The sequence below is a fragment of the Eriocheir sinensis genome, chromosome 14 (assembly GCF_024679095.1).
Source record: "Eriocheir sinensis breed Jianghai 21 chromosome 14, ASM2467909v1, whole genome shotgun sequence".
NCBI classification, from domain to species: Eukaryota; Metazoa; Arthropoda; class Malacostraca; order Decapoda; family Varunidae; genus Eriocheir; species Eriocheir sinensis.
Genome location: NC_066522.1, coordinates 11,557,753 through 11,577,532, shown reverse-complemented (window position 1 = coordinate 11,577,532; position 19,780 = coordinate 11,557,753). Strand labels below are relative to the sequence as shown.

The window sequence follows — 19,780 nt, the reverse complement described above, 5'->3', positions numbered from 1 at the left end:
TCCACGATTGCTGCCGAGTGCCAATCGTCAACAATCGTAAAGCTGTCGTCCTCTGGTGTAACTATATAGCATTTGGGGTAGGCGGTGGCCGAAGTGATAGCGTACTGGACCCACATTCGCCGCGTGATGGACGACGCGGGTTCGAATCCTCACGCTACCACTCGGATTTTTCAGTCACCGCCGAGTGGCTTAAAACTACCCACATGCTGTCCTGAAGACCACCCATCAACCCGTACTCTAGAGGAAGCCGTCCAAGCGAATCAAGAACGAGTTCCGGGGGGCAGCATGAGCCAATGCAAGATGGCGCCACTATAAACACTCGCCTGCGCCAGAACGGGCTGGGCCGACCATCAGGCCCCACCTGGAAGAAGCCTTGGGCCGACCATCAGGCCCCACCGGGAAGATGCCTACCGGCGCAATAGGCAACAACGTAAAAAAAAAAAAAAAAAAAAAAATTACGTGCGGTGGCTCTACTGCCGCATCATCAGTCATCACGCTCCTCGTGCACATGCTGCATGGTTCACTACTCCCGGAAGTGACCACAACGGCCTAGACACACGGCACACACCTGCTGCTGCTTCCCGGCCTCTCAGTCAGGTGTGTGTAAGTGTATACTGGCTTTACGTGTGGCACTTGGTTTGCAGCTACAGGTAATAGCTACTGGTAAGGGTAACGTGTGTAATTCACCCCTTGGTCTGCTGCGAGTCTCTCGATCTCGAGACAGCCATGCAGCCGTTCCCCTACGGAAGGAGCTCAGAGCTCGGTGACCGATCTTTGGGGAATACTGAGACCACTCACACACAACACACCGCGACAACGAGATCACAACTCCTCACCTTACGTCGCGTACCAACTCGATCACTGGTAGGTGAACAGGGGCCACACGTGAAAGAAGGTAAACCCAACTTATCTTCACCCGGCCGGGGAATCGAACTCCGGTCCTTCTGGTTGTAAGGCAGACGCTCTTCCCACTGAGCTACCGGGCCGGGTGTGTGTGTGTGTGTGTGTGTTTGCAAGACCGTACCCAGAGCTGTGAAAGGAGAGGGTCTTTTTTCACTAAATGTGCACCTTTGTAACTACTTGAAGAGGGACGAATGGCGAGCGAAGCGAGTCAAATCATCAGTGGGGCTCGAGGATTTGAAAAATTGACATATCTGGGTGCATATTCCTGATGTACTCCAGAAATGCGACAGAAGAGCCCTACTTTTTCGTTTTGACTTTCTCAACGTGGACCTTTTAGCAGATAGGTGGGGGGGTTGTCCGACCCCCCCCCCCCCTGGGTACGGTGTGTTTGTGCGTGTTACAAAATTTAATGTTAGCCCCTCCTTCTTCTTCTCTACCCTCTCCCTTTCTTCCCTTCCCTACTTATTCTCTTTCTCCTCTCATCCCTCTAACTTCTCCATCCCTCCTCTTTCCTCTTTCTCTCCCCTTCCCTCCTCTTTTTCCTCCCTCCCCTCAATTGTCTCCTTCCCTTCTCTTTCCTCTTACTCTCCATTTCTTTCTCTGTATCCCTTTTCTCCCTCTTCTCTCAGTATTTCTCTACCTCCTTCCCTCCCTTTATCCCTCTTAGGAGGCTTAGGTTGATATTCTAAGGGGCCTTCACACATAGTACACGATCTTGAATGCGACAGCTGCCCGACTGCCATTTGTGCAGCATTCGGGTTCATATTCGTAGCACATTGTCTAGCCATCGTTGGGAAAATCTGTGCACCACGACTGCTGGACGATGAGTCGGCAGGGAGCACGAAAAATAAGCACTGCGCTTATTTTTCGGACAGCCATCGGCATGGCCGGCAACCTTGTCGAAGATCAGGCAGGAGTGCTACAGGGATCATGCAGCACTCGCAGTGATCGTCCAGCTATCGTACAGCATTCATGCAGCTTTTGTGATAGGTCGGGCAGCACGTGCAAAGATCGGGTACGAAATTAAAATTTTGACTGTTAAAACAGCTGCCTGACAGCTGCACGATAGCTGCCCGGCGAATCGTTCACTTGAGTGAATGCTGAATGATAGCTGAACGTTGACTACAAAAACCGCCACCACGCTCGCTTCCTCGAAGTCCTGCAATCCTACTTGACGTCCTGATACTCCCTGTCGCCCTGCCTGCCACCCTACACTCCTGATGCACCTGTGTGCTACCCTGACCTGATGCCCCTGTGTGCTGCACTTGCACAACCAGCTGACATCATGGCGCAATCATCTGATATAAATTATTCGCTGCCAAGAGCCCTCAGATGACGGGCGGGCACGTGAGTGAGTTTTTTTTTTTGTGTGTGTGTGTTTGGTGGGGTCAGGACAGCAGCACACATGTCAAGGCCGCACCCAGTTCCCGGATTAGCGAGTGAGGGAAAGGGTGCGGCACATACCCTGTCAAGAGTCGTTCTCCATTCGTCCAGTAATCGAGCAGCATTCGTTCAGCAATCAGGCAGTGTTCTTTCCTGTTGTTTTGTTGCTGGGCACTAGTTGGGCAGGATTCATTTTCTGAAAAAGCGTAAAATTCAAATCTCAAGATTGATCGTCGTCAATCGTTCGGATACCGGGCAGCTGTCGGGCAGGCATCGTTATGTTTGTGCAGCTTCCATCCAGCATTCGGGCAATACTCGTGTCAAAATAATCCACACCCCTGGGATGGGCCAAAGTCTCACCAATTTCCGACGATACCAGAACGAACCAGTATCGTGGTGCTTTCGTCCCGAGATCGCCTACGGGTGAATAGGGTTTTAGACGCTGCCAACTCAAACATCAGTTATTTTGAAAGGCCAAAAGAAAAGAAAAAAGGTAAAATGTGTTCTTATGAGTGTTTTGTATAGTTCATGGTACAGAGGCTTTGTCAAACCACCCCCAGGGTTTAAAAAAAAAAAAAAAAAAAAAAAAAAAAACACGGAAAGGCCCACAACTCCTACGAAAGCCTTGCCAATTGTGTGTGCTTGGGCGATGAAATGCATATGAGTTTAAGCAAGCCAGAAAGGAAGGAGTCGGTGTAGCAGGATAAAAGGGGATGCCAGGGGGAAAGACTCCCAGCTAAATGTTAATTGTTCGTGGGTCTTTTAAACGAGAAAATGATCGACAAAACAACCTTCATACACATGGCCTTTTGCGTGGAAACTACTCACAAATAAATCTTGAAAGGTAAGAAAAAATAACTGTTCTTAACTAATGTAACAAAGTTTCTATTAGCAGTGGAAAGTAAATGTTAATGTAATGCTCCGAGATGCGGATAAAGAGAGGATCTGTCTTTCGAGCAGCACTGAGGACTCTCCGGTGTGTTATGAGAGACAATAAACCCATCCATAGGACATGGGAGGGGGAAGGGTCTTTGGAGCTCCTCTCATCCTCCCATATACCATATGGGGGAGTGGCGTGCATGTGTAGGCTTCTGTCAGCTCCAAAAAGGCCTGAAGCTAAGGAGTTTCCTTTGGCCCAGTGCCAGAGTAGTTGCCTCCAGTCTTGGGGCCTCTAATCCTGGTGGAATGTTTGTGAATTTTTTTTTATTCCTGAATAGATAAATTTGTCATGTTCTTTGAGAAGTGGAATCCCCCCTCGCATCATTAATGATCTATGCAACACCTTGATTGGTTAGCTATGTGAAAGATGAGTTGAAATAATATGAAACTGTGAATGAATATTAATATGTGATATGTGATATATATTGATGTGATAAATTTTTTACAGGGATATTTTTACTTCTGACTGACTTTTTCTTGATTTAGTATGCTTGATCATAAACCCTTTCTCATGGCTTTGGTTTGATGCTGGTAAAGATAGTGATGACTGTGCTTGTGGTGATGGTGATGATGGTTAATCATTCTGAATTTACATAATATTATATTAACACATTTTAACTTCATTTATGTAGAGGCTTCAACTAGCTGTTCTACTTTACGCACTGGGCAGTCTTAATTTTCATCAAACATTCTTTGAAGGGGAGGTATTATAGACATCATTGGAGCAAAGTAATTTTCTTTTCTTTGAGTAGCACTTACAGATACTTACATTTACTTTGGGCTCTTGTAATGGTTTTTATTGCTGTAGAATGTGAGCAATAGAAATTAGGATATTAAGAGGTCAGATTTTTTAAAATTATATTCTAGTTAGGCATACACTTTGAATATGCATTTAAACAAAAAAGTTGATCAATCGTTATGATAATGATAAAATATTTACAAATAATAATGGCAGGAAAAAACTGCAAATTTCTTTATTCAACTTACAATGTATGAGTAAAAAATCACATTCAGAAATCAAATATAGACAGAAATGTGTAATTATTCCTCATTAGGTATGGTTCTTGTACTGTAACCTTCTTCAAGGATGTTGAGCTTTTCTTCCCAACCAAGAGCACTTGTAAGTTTCTTCACATTTTCCACAATGTCACCCTCCAGCACCACATCACTGTCCCGAGAGCCAAAACTTCCCACTGCGTTCAGGTTGATGAGAACCCTCGGTGTTTTGCGTCCCATGGCATCAGCAATCCCAGCAAATGGGTACACCTGCAGGATTATCAAGTTGTCAGAATTATGAATGACTAATAGTAGTTCAAGCAGCTGTAATGGCCTCCAATGTTAATCATGCTGAACATTGGTTTAAACATAAATTTACAAAGTTACAGTCAAAAGTATTAAATCATATTCACTGTCATGGTGGGTATTTAAATTTTTTTGAAGCACATGAGAAACTGATCTACTGGGGAGACTAAATCTTTTTCCCAACAATCTGACCAGGATTCAAACCCAGGCCCCTGAAACAGGAGGTGGACACTATGGCGTCAAGCCAAAAGGTGCCCTGTGGCTAAGGCCTGTTGGAGTCTTTATCTACATCTCTGGTCATTACATCATCATTATCAATATTATAATTCCCTACTTTAATTGTAACTCACTATTTAAATAAAAAAATCTGTCTCCTTGGTTTTTATTTCATTATCTATATTTTCATTTATAATTATATGTGCTTTTTCAGGAGGATGGTGATAGGCATTGGCTACTTGGGTGATTGGGGCCTAAGGCCTACAGTGTGACTAAAAGCAATTTGGGTTTGTATCTCAGGCCTAATTCTGATCCACCTGTTATATCCATCACATTATCTGATCTCTTTTTTTTTAACTGAATCCACAGCTCCTCATGTAAGGTGACAAGGTTATGTTGCAGTAAAAGAGACCCACCCAGTTGTTTTTGGCTTTATCCAGACCCATAATTTTGGCAGGAGTTTGGGGGGGGGGTAGGTAGAGGGCATCATAGGTTCATGAGTTGGGAGGGGGGGTGAGTGAAGCGAGAATATGCAGGTGGGGGAATTTCTTTGAAAAATTAGCACTTTTAGAGGCATTTAGAGGCTGATATAGAAAACATTGGGGGGCTATAGCCCCCCTAGCCACCCCAGAAGTTATGACCCTATTATTGAATGAAACACCAGACCTCTTGGTTGTGAATCAAAGTGTGCTGCCTACAACACAACCACAACACATATGAAAGCTGTAAAGGCACAGGTAAAGGTGTGTGTGTACGCTATAGCTGCGGGTGGCTGTGGAGCTCATCTCTGATCCGTTGGCCTTTTGAGCCTGTGGTAGGTAGAACCTGTGGTAGGTAGAACCAGTTACCCTGGGACACAGGCCAATGTGAAAGCAGGGATTGCTACAGTTTACCTTCCCCAGGTTTCCCCAGGTACCCATTTACTGAGCAGCCCAAAAGGGAGGATGAACAGCTGGGTGAGCTGCACGCTGACTGCCCGGGCCCGTATTTGAACCTGGGCCCGTGGAGTGGTAGCCAGATATATTCAGGTCCTGAATAGTTCAGATGACAAACGGATATTCAAGTAGCTTTTCCTAACTTTGAAGCTGCATATACAGTATATCTCATGCAGTATAAAATATCTGCCAAGGTTTTAGAAAACAAGTATTTAGGAGTTAATGCTTTCTGCCTCTTTACTGCAGTAAGCAGATAATCACCTCTAGGGATGTGCCCATCACCAGCAATAGGTCTGCAAATGGGATCTGCAGGTGGTAGTCCCAGAACACATGGGGAAGGTTCTCACCGAAAAATACAATATCTGGCTTCACTTTACCCTGTGCATGGAAAAAAATGGTGATCAGTTTTTTTTTTATATTTACTAAAATGTCTGGTAAAAACAAACTAAATTGAGTTTCACTCCAAAATGAATCCCGAGTACAGTGTTGGCCTCAGTTACTGGTAGAGAAAATGGTGGTGATGAACTGCCAGAGTACTCTGATAGTGTTAAGGAAAGTGCAAGCATGAGTAAAGAGTTAGGGACGGCAAAAAAGAATTCTGCATTTTTGTGAAAAATTGATCCAGGTGTGCCAGCTTGGATCTAATTGTATTTTTCCTTGTTTATTATTCATTTCACGTCACTAATTTTTATTTTGCAAAAAGTTTTTTACACAAATTACACATGAAATGTGAGAGAGCACTTGCTTAGTCATGTGTGAAAAGACTTAGCTACAGTTTATGAAAAATATGTTCAGGACATTTTTGATATGGACTTTTAATTTCAAGCAGATTATACAACAAAAATTTGCATCAAGAAGAATCATGATCTAAAATGATTATAATTATGTGCACAGAACAAGCATGTACTAACCCAGACTATATTTGTCCTGAAGATATTACTGAACTTTGTCACCATATTGAGAACACCTCGGTTCTTACTCAAGACATACTGATTACCTTGCACTTGGCAGCCTCACACATTATTGGCACATTTCCTTCAACTATTGCTTGTTTCACCATGGCAGCCTCGTGCCTCATACCACAGAGGGTGCATGAAGCTGTTGCAAAGGAGCCGTGAGCCTCTACAAGTTTTTCCTCAGGTATTCCAGCCACTTGTTGGAAGGAAGTGGAAAGTGTGAGTTGAACTCTATATTTTGGAATACTAATTGGCATTCTAATATGCAATGCAGCAGTCTGAATACCTTTGAGTTAAGTAAATGCTAATTATAAAGGGTACAATTTCTCTTAAATTTTAAAAATTAGTGACTGATGCAAGAACTTTAGTAACAGTATTAGCAGTGTTTATACATAGGTAATAAAGTATCTCTGCCCTGCCTTTACAGACACAAAAAAAAAGCCATCTCTTACATCTTTCAAGACCATCAATGTTCTGCGTGTAAACCATTTGCAGCTTGCCCTCATCGTGCAGCAGTTTCAGAAAGTGATGAGCTGCGTTGGGTTTATAATTAACTCCTGGGTACAACTCCTGAGCTGGGAGAAAAATGCATACCTTCATGGCTTACATTTAGAGCATATTTAAGTTGCTAAAAAGGTCAATTAAAGAAATTTTAGGACATTAATTAACCCTTTCCACCTTAGTTTTAGATATTCCCCCATTTTACAAGTCTGGCTTATATCTACTTTGTTTTTTTACATTAGGAAGAAAATTTTTACTATATGTAGAAATTAAAATTACTTTTAGCATACAAATGTTTAATTCTATTCTACTTCCTTATGCAAATCTATATCTGATGCCCTGATCCATCATGGAAACTTCTTCAAGGAGTGGCCAAGGCCCAATTTTCCCTGTTCTGACACAGTTACTTGCCTACAAACTCTCACTAATAATATAATCAGACAATGGAATTGAAACCTACAGGAATATGGACTACCTGAGGTTCAATAAAGAGCAAGGTTCTGAGATACAACAAAGCAAAGTTAAGGAGAATAAATAAGTTTAAATATAGACTTAACAGTTGCTAAGGACAGGTATTTGGATGAAGAGATAACACACAGAGTGCAGTCAGGGTGGGATAACTTGAGAAAGATAACAGGGGTACTATGTGATTGTAGAATTAAAATAAAGGTTAAGGGAAGACTGGGTGAAATGGTAGTAAGACCAGCAATGGTGTATGGAACTGAAACATGGCCAGTGAAGAAAATGCAGGAGAAAAGTTGGATATAGCTGTGATGAAAATGCTTAGGTGGATGTTTAGGGTACAAAAATGAATAAAATCAAGAATGAGAGAATAAGAACTACAAAGCTAGTGGAGATATCAAAGAAGGAACAGGAAAGAAGACTGCAGTGGCATGGCCACATAGGTAATAGGAAGAGGAGAAACATGAGTAAGGAGGAGAGTGATGAGGGTAGAGGTACAGGACAGGAGAAGGAGAGGAAGACTGAAGTGGAGGTGGATGGACTGCATGAGGGAGGATTTGATAGAGAAACAGCTGTTGGAGGACAATGTGTATGACGACTGGGTGGAGGAGAGCTTCAACAGTGTTAAACCAACATAAAAATGTGAAAAGATGTACAGAGGAAGAAGGTTTTGCTTATAACATGGATTCACCTATTGCCATATGCTTTTCATACAAATATTTCATTTGACCTGTAAGAAACATGAGCCCCCTTAGCTCTCATGGCCCTGGAGAGATTTTCATAGGGTCTTATGCTAAGCTGTAGTGCATTCACAAACTTCTGTTACATACCCAAAGCAAAGAAAGGACGAGGATCCATCATGAAGAACTGAATATCAAAAATTGCCTCTGGGTATGGTAAATCATATTTTTGAAGATTGTCATACAGCCCAGTCCCAGGAGATCTGGAGGAAACCATAAAAAAAATCTAGAAAGATAATAAGTTTTTGAGCATGTTGATGAAGAAATTAGACATAGATGGCAGTATTTACATCTTTAATACAAGATGTAAGTAACTTGAGTGGAATTAAAATTAATGGATTTTTACACTATATAATTTTATATCCCTCATGGTGCAGTGGTTAACATGCTTGCTATGATTTCGTGGGCCTGGGTTTGAATCCCGACCTGGGCAGTTGGCGTGCAGCCCATCCAGCTGTTTATTCTCCCTTTTGGGCTGGTTGATGAATGGGTACCTGGGGAAACCTGGGGAAGGTAAACTGTAGTAACACAGATGACACACTGGTCTCCTGTCCCAGAGTAATGGGTTATTAGCTGCCAGAGGCTCAAGGGCATAAGTGACAGAAGTGAACACTATGGCTATGTGCAGCAAAGTCTTTTGTAAACTATGAATAATTCAGATATTGGTATATGAATAATTTAAGAAAATATATTTTTTCTCACAATAGAAGTAGGTCATAAAGTAAGTTTATGACAAACTGGTTATATTTGAATCTATATTACATACAACATAAATAATATATTGAAAGAACTTCAAAGAACTGGGTTGACAATTGTAGGTTTAATTAAATTATATATATATTATGGTCTTTGTAAATACAAACCTTTTTATTTATTTTTTATTTTTTTTTACAGCAAAGGAGACGGCTCAAGGGCAACAAAATGAGTGCAGAGAAAAAAATGCCCGCTACTCACCGCTCCCATAATAGACAAAAGTAAAGTGGTCAAAAGAGAGGTCAATTTTGGGTGGAGAGGTGTCTTGATACACTCTTCTTGAAGGAGGTCAAGTCATAGGCAGGAGGCAATGCAGACGAAGGAAGGCTGTTCCAGAGTTTACCAGTGTAAGGGATGAAAGAGTGAAGATGCTGGTTAACTCTTGCATAAGGGGTTTGGACAGTATAGGGATGAGCTAGAGTAGAAAGTTGAGTGCAGCGGAGCCGCGGGAGTGGGGGAGGCATGCAGTTAGCAAGTTCAGAAGAGCAGTCAGCATGAAAATATCGATAGAAGATAGAGAGAGAGGCAACATGGCGTAGAGGTTTAAGGAGTTTAAGAGGTAGAAGACTGTCAGTATGAGGAGGGGAGTTGATGAGACAGAGCCTTTGACTCTACTTTGTCCAAGAGAGCTGTGTGAGTGGAGCCCCCCCACAAATGTGATGCATACTCCATATATTCGTCATTACTTTACGAAGCATATTTGAGGGAAACAGAAGTGTGTTTTATGCCTCAAAATATAGCAAGTGGGATAGTGCTCACCTGAAGTCAGGAATCCCAGATGCTGTGCTCAGGCCAGCACCAACCATGACTAGGATGTTGCTTGCATGGTGCTTTATATAAGTGGCCACATCCTCAATGCTCTGCTTGCTCCCCACTGAGGAAGACCAACATCTATAGTGTTGTTGATGGTTTCTTGCTGTACACCATCCAGAAAACCTGAGGAACTTTACACAAAAATGCTGCAATCAGTTACACATTAAAGTCATATTTTGTTGCATGTTAACTTTACAGTTTATCAAAACAATACAAGTGTAGGTGCATGACTATTTATTCACACTGATCCAAATACTGACTTTAGAGACAAAATGCAGTTAATGAAACGCTCTGTAAATTGTTTTTGTTTTATCTAAACATGATAACCCTTATCACAAACAAAGAAGTTTAATTTAATCCATGTTTGTCCAAACAGTTTTATGTCTCCTGCTTTTGCAAAGCACAGGAAGCAGTTGGCTGTAAATCAGCTTTGTAAAGGTGGTAACCTCAGTCAGTAATAATATAGACAATGCCCAGTCATTAGTTTTACTAGCAACAAGTAAGTGGAAGTAAAATTGAAACATAACTACACACCATTCTAGTGACTATATCAGTGAGAACTCTGAAGAATACTTTCACATATTTAGAGAACCATGATTAAAAGAAAATGTTTGCTTATGTTTGGTTTACAATAAGCTTACAAGAACACCAACAGGTTTTACTAGCATAAATTTTCGGTATTATTCTAGTGTTTGCCCATACTCAACCCCTCGCAACCAAAATTGGCTAGGGGACCATTGAGACTTCGGGGAATGCGGTGGTAAACATGAAATGCGTCGCAAATGCATAGTTTTTGAGTTATGAGGGGTTGAAAAATACCCTAGATGTAGGGAAATTCCTTACAATTACTTAGATGTAGGGAAATTTCATACATTGTTTTTTTTTTACAACGTACGGAAACCACACAAAGTAATTATTGAAAATCACTCCGCACCTCGAAAATAAGATATTACGCCTCGTTATTGTACTTAAGGGCATATTATACATATGGACGATGTGTTTACATGGCAACGCCATTGCAATATGAGCAGCGTTGCCAACGATCCGGTTAGCAATGATACGCTAGGTGAGACCAGGTCCACCACGCGTGGTTATTTTTAATTTTTTTTTGGAACACGCACCTTTACCTAATACTATTTCCGATGGTACGCTAGGTTAGCGATGGTACGCTTAGTTAGCCATTAGCCCACGCATGTGAGACCAGGTCCACGACGCATGGTTATTATTTTTTAGAACACGCACCTTTACCTAATATTATTACTGATGGTACGCTTGGTTAGCGATGGTACCTTTAGTTAGCCATTAGCCCACACATGTGAGACCAGGTCCACCACGCGTGGTTATTTTTTTTTAGAACACGCACCTTTACCTAATACTATTACCGATGGTACGCTTGGTTAGCGATGGTACGCTTAGTTAGCCATTAGACCACGCATGTGAGACCAGGTCCACCACGCGTGGTTATTTATTTTTTTAGAACACGCACCTTTACGTAATATTACCGATGGTACACTTGGTTAGCGATGGTACGCTTAGTTAGCCATTAGCCCACGCATGTGAGACCAGGTCGTAAAGTTCGGTTGGAGTAGTTTAAATATGCTCCCTCACCCAAAAACCCCGAGTTCACGCAGGTCCCCCAAGATCGTTGGGGGAAGGGGATTAATTCGGCTTCTTTACTTTTAAGTACTTTGTTTTTTTTTACTATGATATATGGAGGCATATTATCATATTCTGGAGGCGCGGAGTCAATATCCACAATCACCTTGTATACTGGGAATATAAGCTCGTGAAGCAGATTCAAAATCCGGTCAGTAAGGATTCACGTGTTCGAACAGCTAGGGCAAGAGGTTCGAGAGCCTGCACTTCCTGCACAAGCTGCAGTACTGTTAAAGGCGCGGTGTTGGATGGATCCCGGCTAGCCGGTGGTTTTACTTGTGTCAGTGATAAACAATGAAGATACACTGTGTTTGGTGCCATGGGCTCTACTTGGGGGACAGAAACCTTGCGATGAGGTGACAGCCTACTAGAGAGAGAGGGCATGAGTGTGGTGGAGGCATTTATGTGAGCACAGATGGCCGCCGGTGCCACGCCAGATGGTGAGGTGAGCATTGTTTGGTGGGTTCACTATGCTTCTCTCCCAAAACAAGCTTGGGGATCCACTGAGTGTGTGGTTTTATATGGGAAACACTAAATTCGTCGCAAACGCTTTTGTTAGTGGTGGTGGGAGGAAAAATTCCCTAAATTTAGGGAATTTCCCTAGATCTAGGGAGTTTTTATCCCTCCCCCCCACTAAAAAAATACGCGAATGCGACGGATTTCGTGTCCCCCACCCGAAACCCCGCATTCCCACTAGGTCCCCAGGCTTGTATGGGGGGAGGGGGGAGTATGGGCAAACACTAGAATTTTACCAAATTTTCTAATTACTTATATGTTGCAAATATTCTGACATGTATTCTGATTGTGAATCTGCAGTTTCAGAAATATCAATACTTGTCTGTCTCTTGCACCTGCATGCATTAGCCACAAGCCAGCAGTGTGTCACTTTGTCCTTCAGAATGCATACCTAAGACAAGATCTGCATACATTGATATATCACTGAAGGACGGATAATTAGCATGTTTAACTCTACTAGAAGTAAATGTTGTCAACCACCTGAATGAGTTAGGTGTAAATCACAAAACCCTTCCAATTACACAAATAAGTCAAGTACAGAATGAACACACCATCCCACAGTATACTTTAAGGGCGTGCCGGAGCGTGTGCACGGGAAGCCGCATCGTTGGCCGCCTAATAAGTTCAGGCCTCAGAGTGCAGCCTCTCACTTCTTGTCGCCGAGACACACCACTTCGGGCCACTAGAGCATCGCCTCTCTCAGGGTGTTAGACAGGCATTACGCTCTGTCCGCATCTGTACATTCGTGACAGTGTTCTCATTCCTTATGGTACGTGTATAGAACCATGGCTGTCAGTAAACACAAGCTCTGGAGGTGGAAGAGTAGAGTAGTAAGGACAGATTTGCGGCGGGAGGCGGGGATGTTGTGTTTGTTTGGGCGATCAGCTGATGCGTGGTGCCAAGCGGAGAGGTGCGTGGGTGCCAAGTCGGTGTAGTACTTTTATTTATTAATCTATTTATTTACTTACTTTTATTCAGGGGAACGAATAACTGTTTGTATTCAAGATATCTCACCCAGACATAATAACTGGTCAAACACTTCAACCGTTCATCACATCACCCCACAGGGTATTTAAATGTCCAAGAGGGGGGGCTCCCGTGGTCCCGTGGTAGAGTCTCGGCCTTGCGCTTCGGCGGGGTGCCTGTGTAATGGCCCGAAATGTACTACAATTGTAATGGTATTTTTCCCCATGTAAATAGAGTTAACCTGGGGTGTTTGCGCAACCAGTTATATATGTATGTGGGTTTCTCATGAGAGAGAGAGAGAGAGAGAGAGAGAGAGAGAGAGAGAGAGAGAGAGAGAGAGAGAGAGAGAGAGAGAGAGAAGGAAGTACACAAGAGAAGGAGAAAAAAATGAAAAGTATGAGAGGAGAGAGAGAGAGAAAGAAGTTTGAGAGAGAAGGGAGAGAGAGAAAGAGAGCGAGAGGGAAGAGATTGGGGTTGAAACAAAGAGGCCTGTTGTGCTCCCAATCTCCCCTACAATCTGTAGTGTCAACAAAATTCAGGTGTCAGGGTCAAAACAGGGTATCGTTGCCGAAAGCGGTCAATCTGCCTTCTTTTAATTATTGCGGGAGAACGGTAAATATTTATAATGGAAATAAAATACTAGTGACCTTATATTGATATTGGAGGCCTACCAAGGAAATCTCAGGTCTCAAGCAGGCCTAACCTGCGGTCAGTTTGTCACTCCGTGACGTCACATCAATAATTAATTCTACTTTGAGGTATAATGAACCTACATAATTAATTAAAAGAGTGCCCATGAACGGCACGACACCTGTAGCGTATGGGTTCGAGACCTATCAGTTACCATGGGGGTGGAAAGGTGGGCTCTTTCCGACGCCCTCAGCCCCGTTGTTGGGCCTCCTCCTTGAAAGAATTGGGTATCTCTCTACCAGCCGTCTGGGGGGTTGCGCGGCATGCTCCGCCTTCCCCCATTGGGGTATATCCCCAACGAAATACCAAAAAAAAAAAAAAAAAAAAAATGTCCAAGATAATTCTGGATGCTGGTAAAAGAAGACAAATTCAGGAATATCTCCGTTCCATTGTTTCCCAAGTTTATAATTCCACTGAGACGGTCAAAAGTGGCATGCATATGTTTATATGTCAAACACTTAAGTAATGTTGTGGATCGCAGGTCATGAAGGTTGAAATGCTTAGTTGCTAGCAAAGGAAGCAGCAGCCGGGAAAACGTCAATGGAAACGAACAAAAATGCGGCCCTTGTTCTAGGTGAGGGAAAGTGTAAGAAGCATAACTACTACTACTACTACTAGTAGTAGAGATGAGAACGAATGAGCTAGATAGAACTGTAACAACTTAGAATAGGTATTTGTTGAGCTTGATACATACCACCAAAGACAGGAGATGTGTGCTCCTGACGGGGACGGACAAAACTCTCGTGCCAGCACCTGGTGGAACTGAAGGAAGTTTGCTCCAGAACGTTCATTTTTTTCCTTTGAAGTTCATTTTGTCAAAGATGTGATTTGAAAATTATACTCACTTTAGTGAGTACTGGTAATGTCTAGCAGATAGTGAGTGACATTTGTATCATGCTACAAAAATAAATTTCTAAAGGTTGTATGAGAGAAGAGAATAAAGACACTGTCAGCCCATTTGTTTGTTTGCTGCTTCCATTGAAAGAAACAGAAGAAGGGGTGTCATTTCCTATCTTTTAAGGGTTATTTTTTTTAGTGTTAGAAGAGGAAGTAGTTAGAAGTAAAAAAATATTTGGGTGGGTATCTTCAGATTAAGAAATAGATAGTTTCATAATGGTAAAAGAAATTGTGTGTGTGTGTGTGTGTGTGTGTGTGTGTGTGTGAGAGAGAGAGAGAGAGAGAGAGAGAGAGAGAGAGAGAGAGAGAGAGAGAGAGAGAGAGAGAGAGAGAGAGAGAGAGAGAGAGAGAGAGAGAATGATTTTACCCATAGAACATAATTCATAAACACGCACCGATTTCTTTCCAGGGAGTCAATTCTTGCTGCCACAGCCGGGGATCCGAGGCGACGGGGGCGGTGGCGGCGACGGGGAAGCCTGGCCGCCCCCCCTTCGTGCGTGGCGGACGGGAAGCAGCGCTCGGGGCGCGGCGGGGAGGCGGAGGCTGTGTCGAGGTCAGTCTGGTGGTGGTGGTGATGGGGGAGGAGGGTGCATGTAATAAAAGTAGTAGCAACGGATGATAGTAGAAATAATAATTGTTCTTTTACTCTTATCATCATTCTCTAGTTGTAGTAGTAGTAGTTGTAGTAGTAGCAGTAGTAGTAGTAGATGTATTTTTTTTTACAGTAGTAGTGTGTGCAAGATCATTGATAAAAGCAACAAACATAAGAGGTAACGTTGCAAACTTTTTCTTGAACTACTCACTAAGATGTCAAAAAAATCTGTACCGTCTCCGTGGTTACTTATCTGTATTTACTGTAGTTTATCGGTGCACGTGGTAGGTCTCAAAGGGTTTGTGTATGTAAGCCATAAAAGTATAATTCCAAAACCTGGGACAGATTCAGTGTGTAGGTATAGGTGGCAACATGTATACCTAGTTAACGCCGCTTTGGGTGTGTTGAAGGGATATAAACCTCCCCATTATTAAGAGGTCTTTGATGGTCGGAATGAGGATGCTGTACTGATTGGAGGAGGACCTGAATACTATTATTATTATTGACCTCTCTTTCGGCCACCTCTTTTGATTCTTTTTTGTAGGAACAGCGAGTAGTGGGCTCTTTTTTATTACTGTTTCCTTTTTTAGTGCCCTTGAGCTGTCTCCTTTGTTATAAAATAAAAAAAAGACGGGGCAGGGAAGCGAACAAATTGTAAAACTCTGCGGAATTCAGACTAATGGCTTACTTACTGCTGGGAGGGAGATGCGAGTGGATTGTGTGGAGGACTGATATGAATGGAGAGCGACAATAATGAGAAACTGCGATTTACTTGTTGCTGAGGAGACACGACTGGATGGTGATGGAGAAATGATATGAATGGCGAGTGACAATAATGAAAAACTGCACGGAGGAAGAACCTGCCTGCGGGAGGAGAAGTGGAGGAGATGAGAGGCTTTTCCTTCGCCAGCCCGACTGTGGTGCGTCCCTGCAAGTCCACCGTTGTGGCCTGGGCGTCGGGGAGAGCCGGGCGGGGCGCGCTAGTGTTGACGAGGAAACCCGCTGCTCCAGGGACGAGGCAGGGGCCACCTGTTTGCCTTATCGTCAGATCTGATTGCATCCATTGGGAAGAAGAGAATCATACATAAGTGTACATTTGGTTGTTTGTATCATCCCTTTCGTTGTTTGTCATATAACTTTGAGAAAAGCAATTGGGCATAACTCGCTCTTCCCGTTTCCTTTCTACCACGTTCTTTATTCTGTTTTTCCTCACCTGACAGTGTTGATGACATTTCCTCCTCGTATGCATAGGCCTTTATGCTCTCCTCTGACTGGAACACCTTGGGGGGCGGCGGAACAGGGAAGTGTTGGGCTGCTGCCACCACCATGGGAGTGATGCCTCCACCACTGCTGCCACCGCCGCTGCCCCCCTCGATGCCTGCCAGAAAGAAAGTGGCCTAATGAACGGCTCAACAGACACAAAGCTACATAAATACAAACGGATAAGGGAACAAAGGGTCACCCTGACGGACATTAAAACGTCTTTCAACTCACCTTCCCGCCGGTGTTCAGGGGAGTCTCCCGACACCTTCAGCCTCAGCAGCTCCAGCATAGTGTCGTCGCCACCTTCCTCAGCCTTGTTTCCGGCGCCAGACGTGGCACTTCGCAGACTACTGCCGCTAACTTTTTCCGCTTCAGCTTGAAGCCCTCGAGCCACCCGCAGACGGCGGCGCCGCAGGGATAGTACCATGCCCAGCACGGCTGCGGACAAGCTCGTGTAGGTATGGCAAGGTTGACTAGGGTGAGATTACCAAGATTATCGTGACCAACGAGTATGGGCAGAAAACTTTTGACTAGACGCGGCCCATAGGAGATGGTGTGAACAGTATTCTGAACTCGGTATCCAATGATCCCAGCTCATTCAACAACATCAAATGTAAACACAATAGAGTGAATGGCCTTGCCGCAACACATTTGTAGTGGATAATGCATCTGAGTGTATGAGAAGATAAATAAGGAGTACTCACACAGTTGTTGAATGGGAAAAATTGATAATAAATGTGCTGATTACATACCTAGAACAAGGACGGAAACGGTGATGGCAGCTATTGCCGCTGGAGCCGTGATCGGATGACCTTCCGGAGCTATCTTGGCCCATTGGCAGTGGTCACCCAGGTGGTCTGGCCCACACACACACAGGAAGCCCGGCCGCAGGTTGTGACAGGAACCACCGTGAAGACACGGCCGCCACAGGCACTCGTCCACGTCCTCACAGACGCTGGCCACCTGACGCCCGCCCGGACCACAGCTGCCGCGAAAATATTTGTTGATATTAACCCAACGTGGTGCTGAGTGTATCACTGCAACTCTGGCCCACACACGCCTCAGCAACAAGAATGGATGAAGGTCTGTGATGCACGTCTGAAGGAAATAAAATACAAATGTTACATGTGTTCCCATGAAACTTGGTGACGAGGAGGGGACAGCTGACCTGCAGGAGGGCTGATCCCAGACCGGATGGCAGGAGAGTGGCGACGCACAGCTGGTATCTATGCATGGGTCCCTTGCAGGACTGCAGCCCTGAGTCAGCTGCTCCAGTGTTGTTACTTGACCCCAGCTGGTGCCGTTCACAGCGGGCGAAAGCGGGAGTGGATGGCCCGACACTCTCAGGTCGTCAAGGCAGGCTGGCGGGAAGGGGAAAGGCAAGGTAAGAAAAAAGGGCCGAAGAAGAGAGAAACGTGTATAGACACTCACTTGTCACACGTCACCTTCAAAGTCTGACTTCGAGGGTGAGTGTGTGTAGTGGTCTGTTTTTATATCAAGAACATGGTGGAGCGGGCCAACACTCACTGTCCTGCAGGTCGTTTTGGACGGTCACCAGGTCCACGCCCCTGAACTCCGGCAGGCCGCCTACCGTCACGCCGTCGTGCTTATCCACAATGAGGGGCGGCGGCGGCACCGACCCGTTGGGTGCCGCCAGAGACGCCAGGGTCTCGTTGAGATGCCAGCCGTTGCCGTCGTCGACGCTTACCAGCAGGTTGTCGCCGTGACGCTCAGCAGCGATGGTGTGCCAGGCACCGTCTCCCAGCGGCCGCCGCTCCACACATGTTTGTCGCGCCGCCCAGCCGGCCCCCGACACGGAGGCGCACGCCACGCCCGCCTGCAACTGCGCTACAGAGTAAAAATTATGAATCTTAAAGGAAATACATTCCAGCGTCAAAATTCCGGACATCAGAAACCAGGCTTGTAAATGTGAACGTCTGGGGTATTTCTTTTTACCTTCTCGGGTGAGTCTCTTAAGTTTTGAACGGTTATGCCAACACATAAACTCTTATCGTTTGTTAATACAAGAGGCAGCATTGCACGTTGCGTCACGTCATGACCGCTGTAATGCTGCTTCAAGAGAGGAGTATACAGTAAAATTTAATCTTTGTTCATAAACACCTCCTGAACTCCTTATTAAAATGACAATTGAACATTACATCGATAACGATCGAGCAAAGTGTATACCATCAATGTTTTTTGGTATATATATTCTGCAGTTGAATATCACTTGCATGCCATTCATTAACAGCGATTGGAAGTTTGGATAAGGCGGCATCGCGGGCAAGGTGGAGCGCCATTACAAACACGCCATCTGTTTCTGTGAACGCATTTGCCTTTATCGCCATTACATTTGCATCGTGACTTATAGGTGTGGTGGGGAGGAAGTGTGGTCGTTAATTTGAATAGTTACACAGAACATAATCAACGGTATCGTCTATCCACCATTCTATCTATCCCTTAATTACGACTTGCGCTTGTATATGTAAATGTATGTGGAAAAAAATTCGTATGTATTTAGTGATAGTGACGGAAGTATCGTAGATTCAGTACTGCTCAAGCCCCGCCGTCGTCCGGAATATTGAGTGTGAATGTATTGTGGTCATCAGACTATTTCTAAGGATTATAAGGTGCAACAGACAAAAGACTATTGTGGCAGTGGTACTGAGGTCCAGAGCGAAGACTAGTACTATGCTGTGGTGGGTGGCGGCGGTGACGGGGGAGAGGGAGGATAGGAAGGAGCAGCAAGGTGGGAATGATGCTGAATGGGAGACTCACGTGTAGTGTATAGGTGGCGGCGCGGTGGTGGGCGGCCAGCTGGAGCAGCAAGCCGCTTCTGGCACCCCGAAACCTCACCCGCACTTGTACCCGCACCACCCGCGGCCCCGGCGTGAAGGACAGCGCCACCTTCATGTAAGAGGCCGACCCCAGGCGGGCTGGCACGGTCGGAGTGGAGCAGCCGGGTCCTCTCCACCCAGGGTCACACTCACACCGGGGCTGCTTCAGGCCACCGACACACTGACCCCGCAGGCCACACCCACCCGGCCCCTGGGAGCAGGCCACGTCCTGCGGGCGGCAGCCACTTTCAGTGGCGTGGTTGTAGACCGGCTCACCAAGGTCCAACACCTGAAACGAAGCCACAGCGATGTTCAGCCGTGAGGACTGGAGCGGCCTTGGCTGAGTCTGAGGACCATCGCTCCAACACAGCGCCCGCCAGCCTGGAGTGAACATTACCCACCTGAGAGTTGATGGTGAGGCGGGCGAGGCACCCTGTCAGGTGATGCTGCGTGGGCGCCT

At 44.8% G+C, this 19,780-nt stretch overlaps 2 protein-coding genes across 11 annotated transcripts in view; both read right to left on the bottom strand.

Annotated features, from left to right (window-relative positions):
• Window positions 1–4,183: 4,183 nt before the first annotated feature.
• Window positions 4,184–15,160, bottom strand: LOC126998448 (NAD-dependent protein deacetylase sirtuin-3, mitochondrial-like). Of its 8 annotated transcripts, XM_050860141.1 has the most exons (8): window positions 15,024–15,160; window positions 14,426–14,493; window positions 9,850–10,034; window positions 8,428–8,540; window positions 7,087–7,209; window positions 6,676–6,830; window positions 5,940–6,056; window positions 4,184–4,491 (listed from the first exon to the last, which is right to left on the bottom strand). In XM_050860141.1, the coding sequence occupies exons 3-8, from the start codon at window positions 9,894–9,896 to the stop codon at window positions 4,267–4,269; spliced, it is 780 nt and encodes a 259-aa protein (XP_050716098.1). In that variant the 5' UTR covers window positions 9,897–10,034; window positions 14,426–14,493; window positions 15,024–15,160; the 3' UTR covers window positions 4,184–4,266. The 8 variants fall into 8 exon arrangements, with proteins under 8 accessions (XP_050716098.1, XP_050716095.1, XP_050716097.1 ...); XM_050860138.1 differs by lacking the exons at window positions 14,426–14,493; window positions 15,024–15,160 and adding an exon at window positions 13,044–13,184; XM_050860140.1 differs by lacking the exons at window positions 14,426–14,493; window positions 15,024–15,160 and adding an exon at window positions 13,044–13,179 and having other exon boundaries at window positions 8,428–8,563.
• Window positions 15,041–19,780, bottom strand: part of LOC126998447 (putative neural-cadherin 2) — a 127,178-nt gene continuing 122,438 nt past the window's right edge. Inside the window, exons 19-27 of one of the 3 annotated variants that reach the window (XM_050860132.1) lie at window positions 19,722–19,780; window positions 19,262–19,609; window positions 18,011–18,326; window positions 17,652–17,844; window positions 17,236–17,468; window positions 16,715–16,921; window positions 16,434–16,598; window positions 16,085–16,270; window positions 15,041–15,187 (exon numbers count right to left, since the gene is read on the bottom strand). The exon at window positions 19,722–19,780 is cut by the window's right edge and continues 187 nt beyond it. In XM_050860132.1, coding sequence (XP_050716089.1) covers window positions 15,183–15,187; window positions 16,085–16,270; window positions 16,434–16,598; window positions 16,715–16,921; window positions 17,236–17,468; window positions 17,652–17,844; window positions 18,011–18,326; window positions 19,262–19,609; window positions 19,722–19,780 — 1,712 coding nt within the window. In that variant the 3' untranslated portion in view covers window positions 15,041–15,182. Of the gene's footprint in view, window positions 15,188–16,084; window positions 16,271–16,433; window positions 16,599–16,714; window positions 16,922–17,235; window positions 17,845–18,010; window positions 18,332–19,261; window positions 19,610–19,721 lie in introns of those variants that run through there. The other 2 variants (XM_050860131.1, XM_050860133.1) reach the window with 2 other exon arrangements.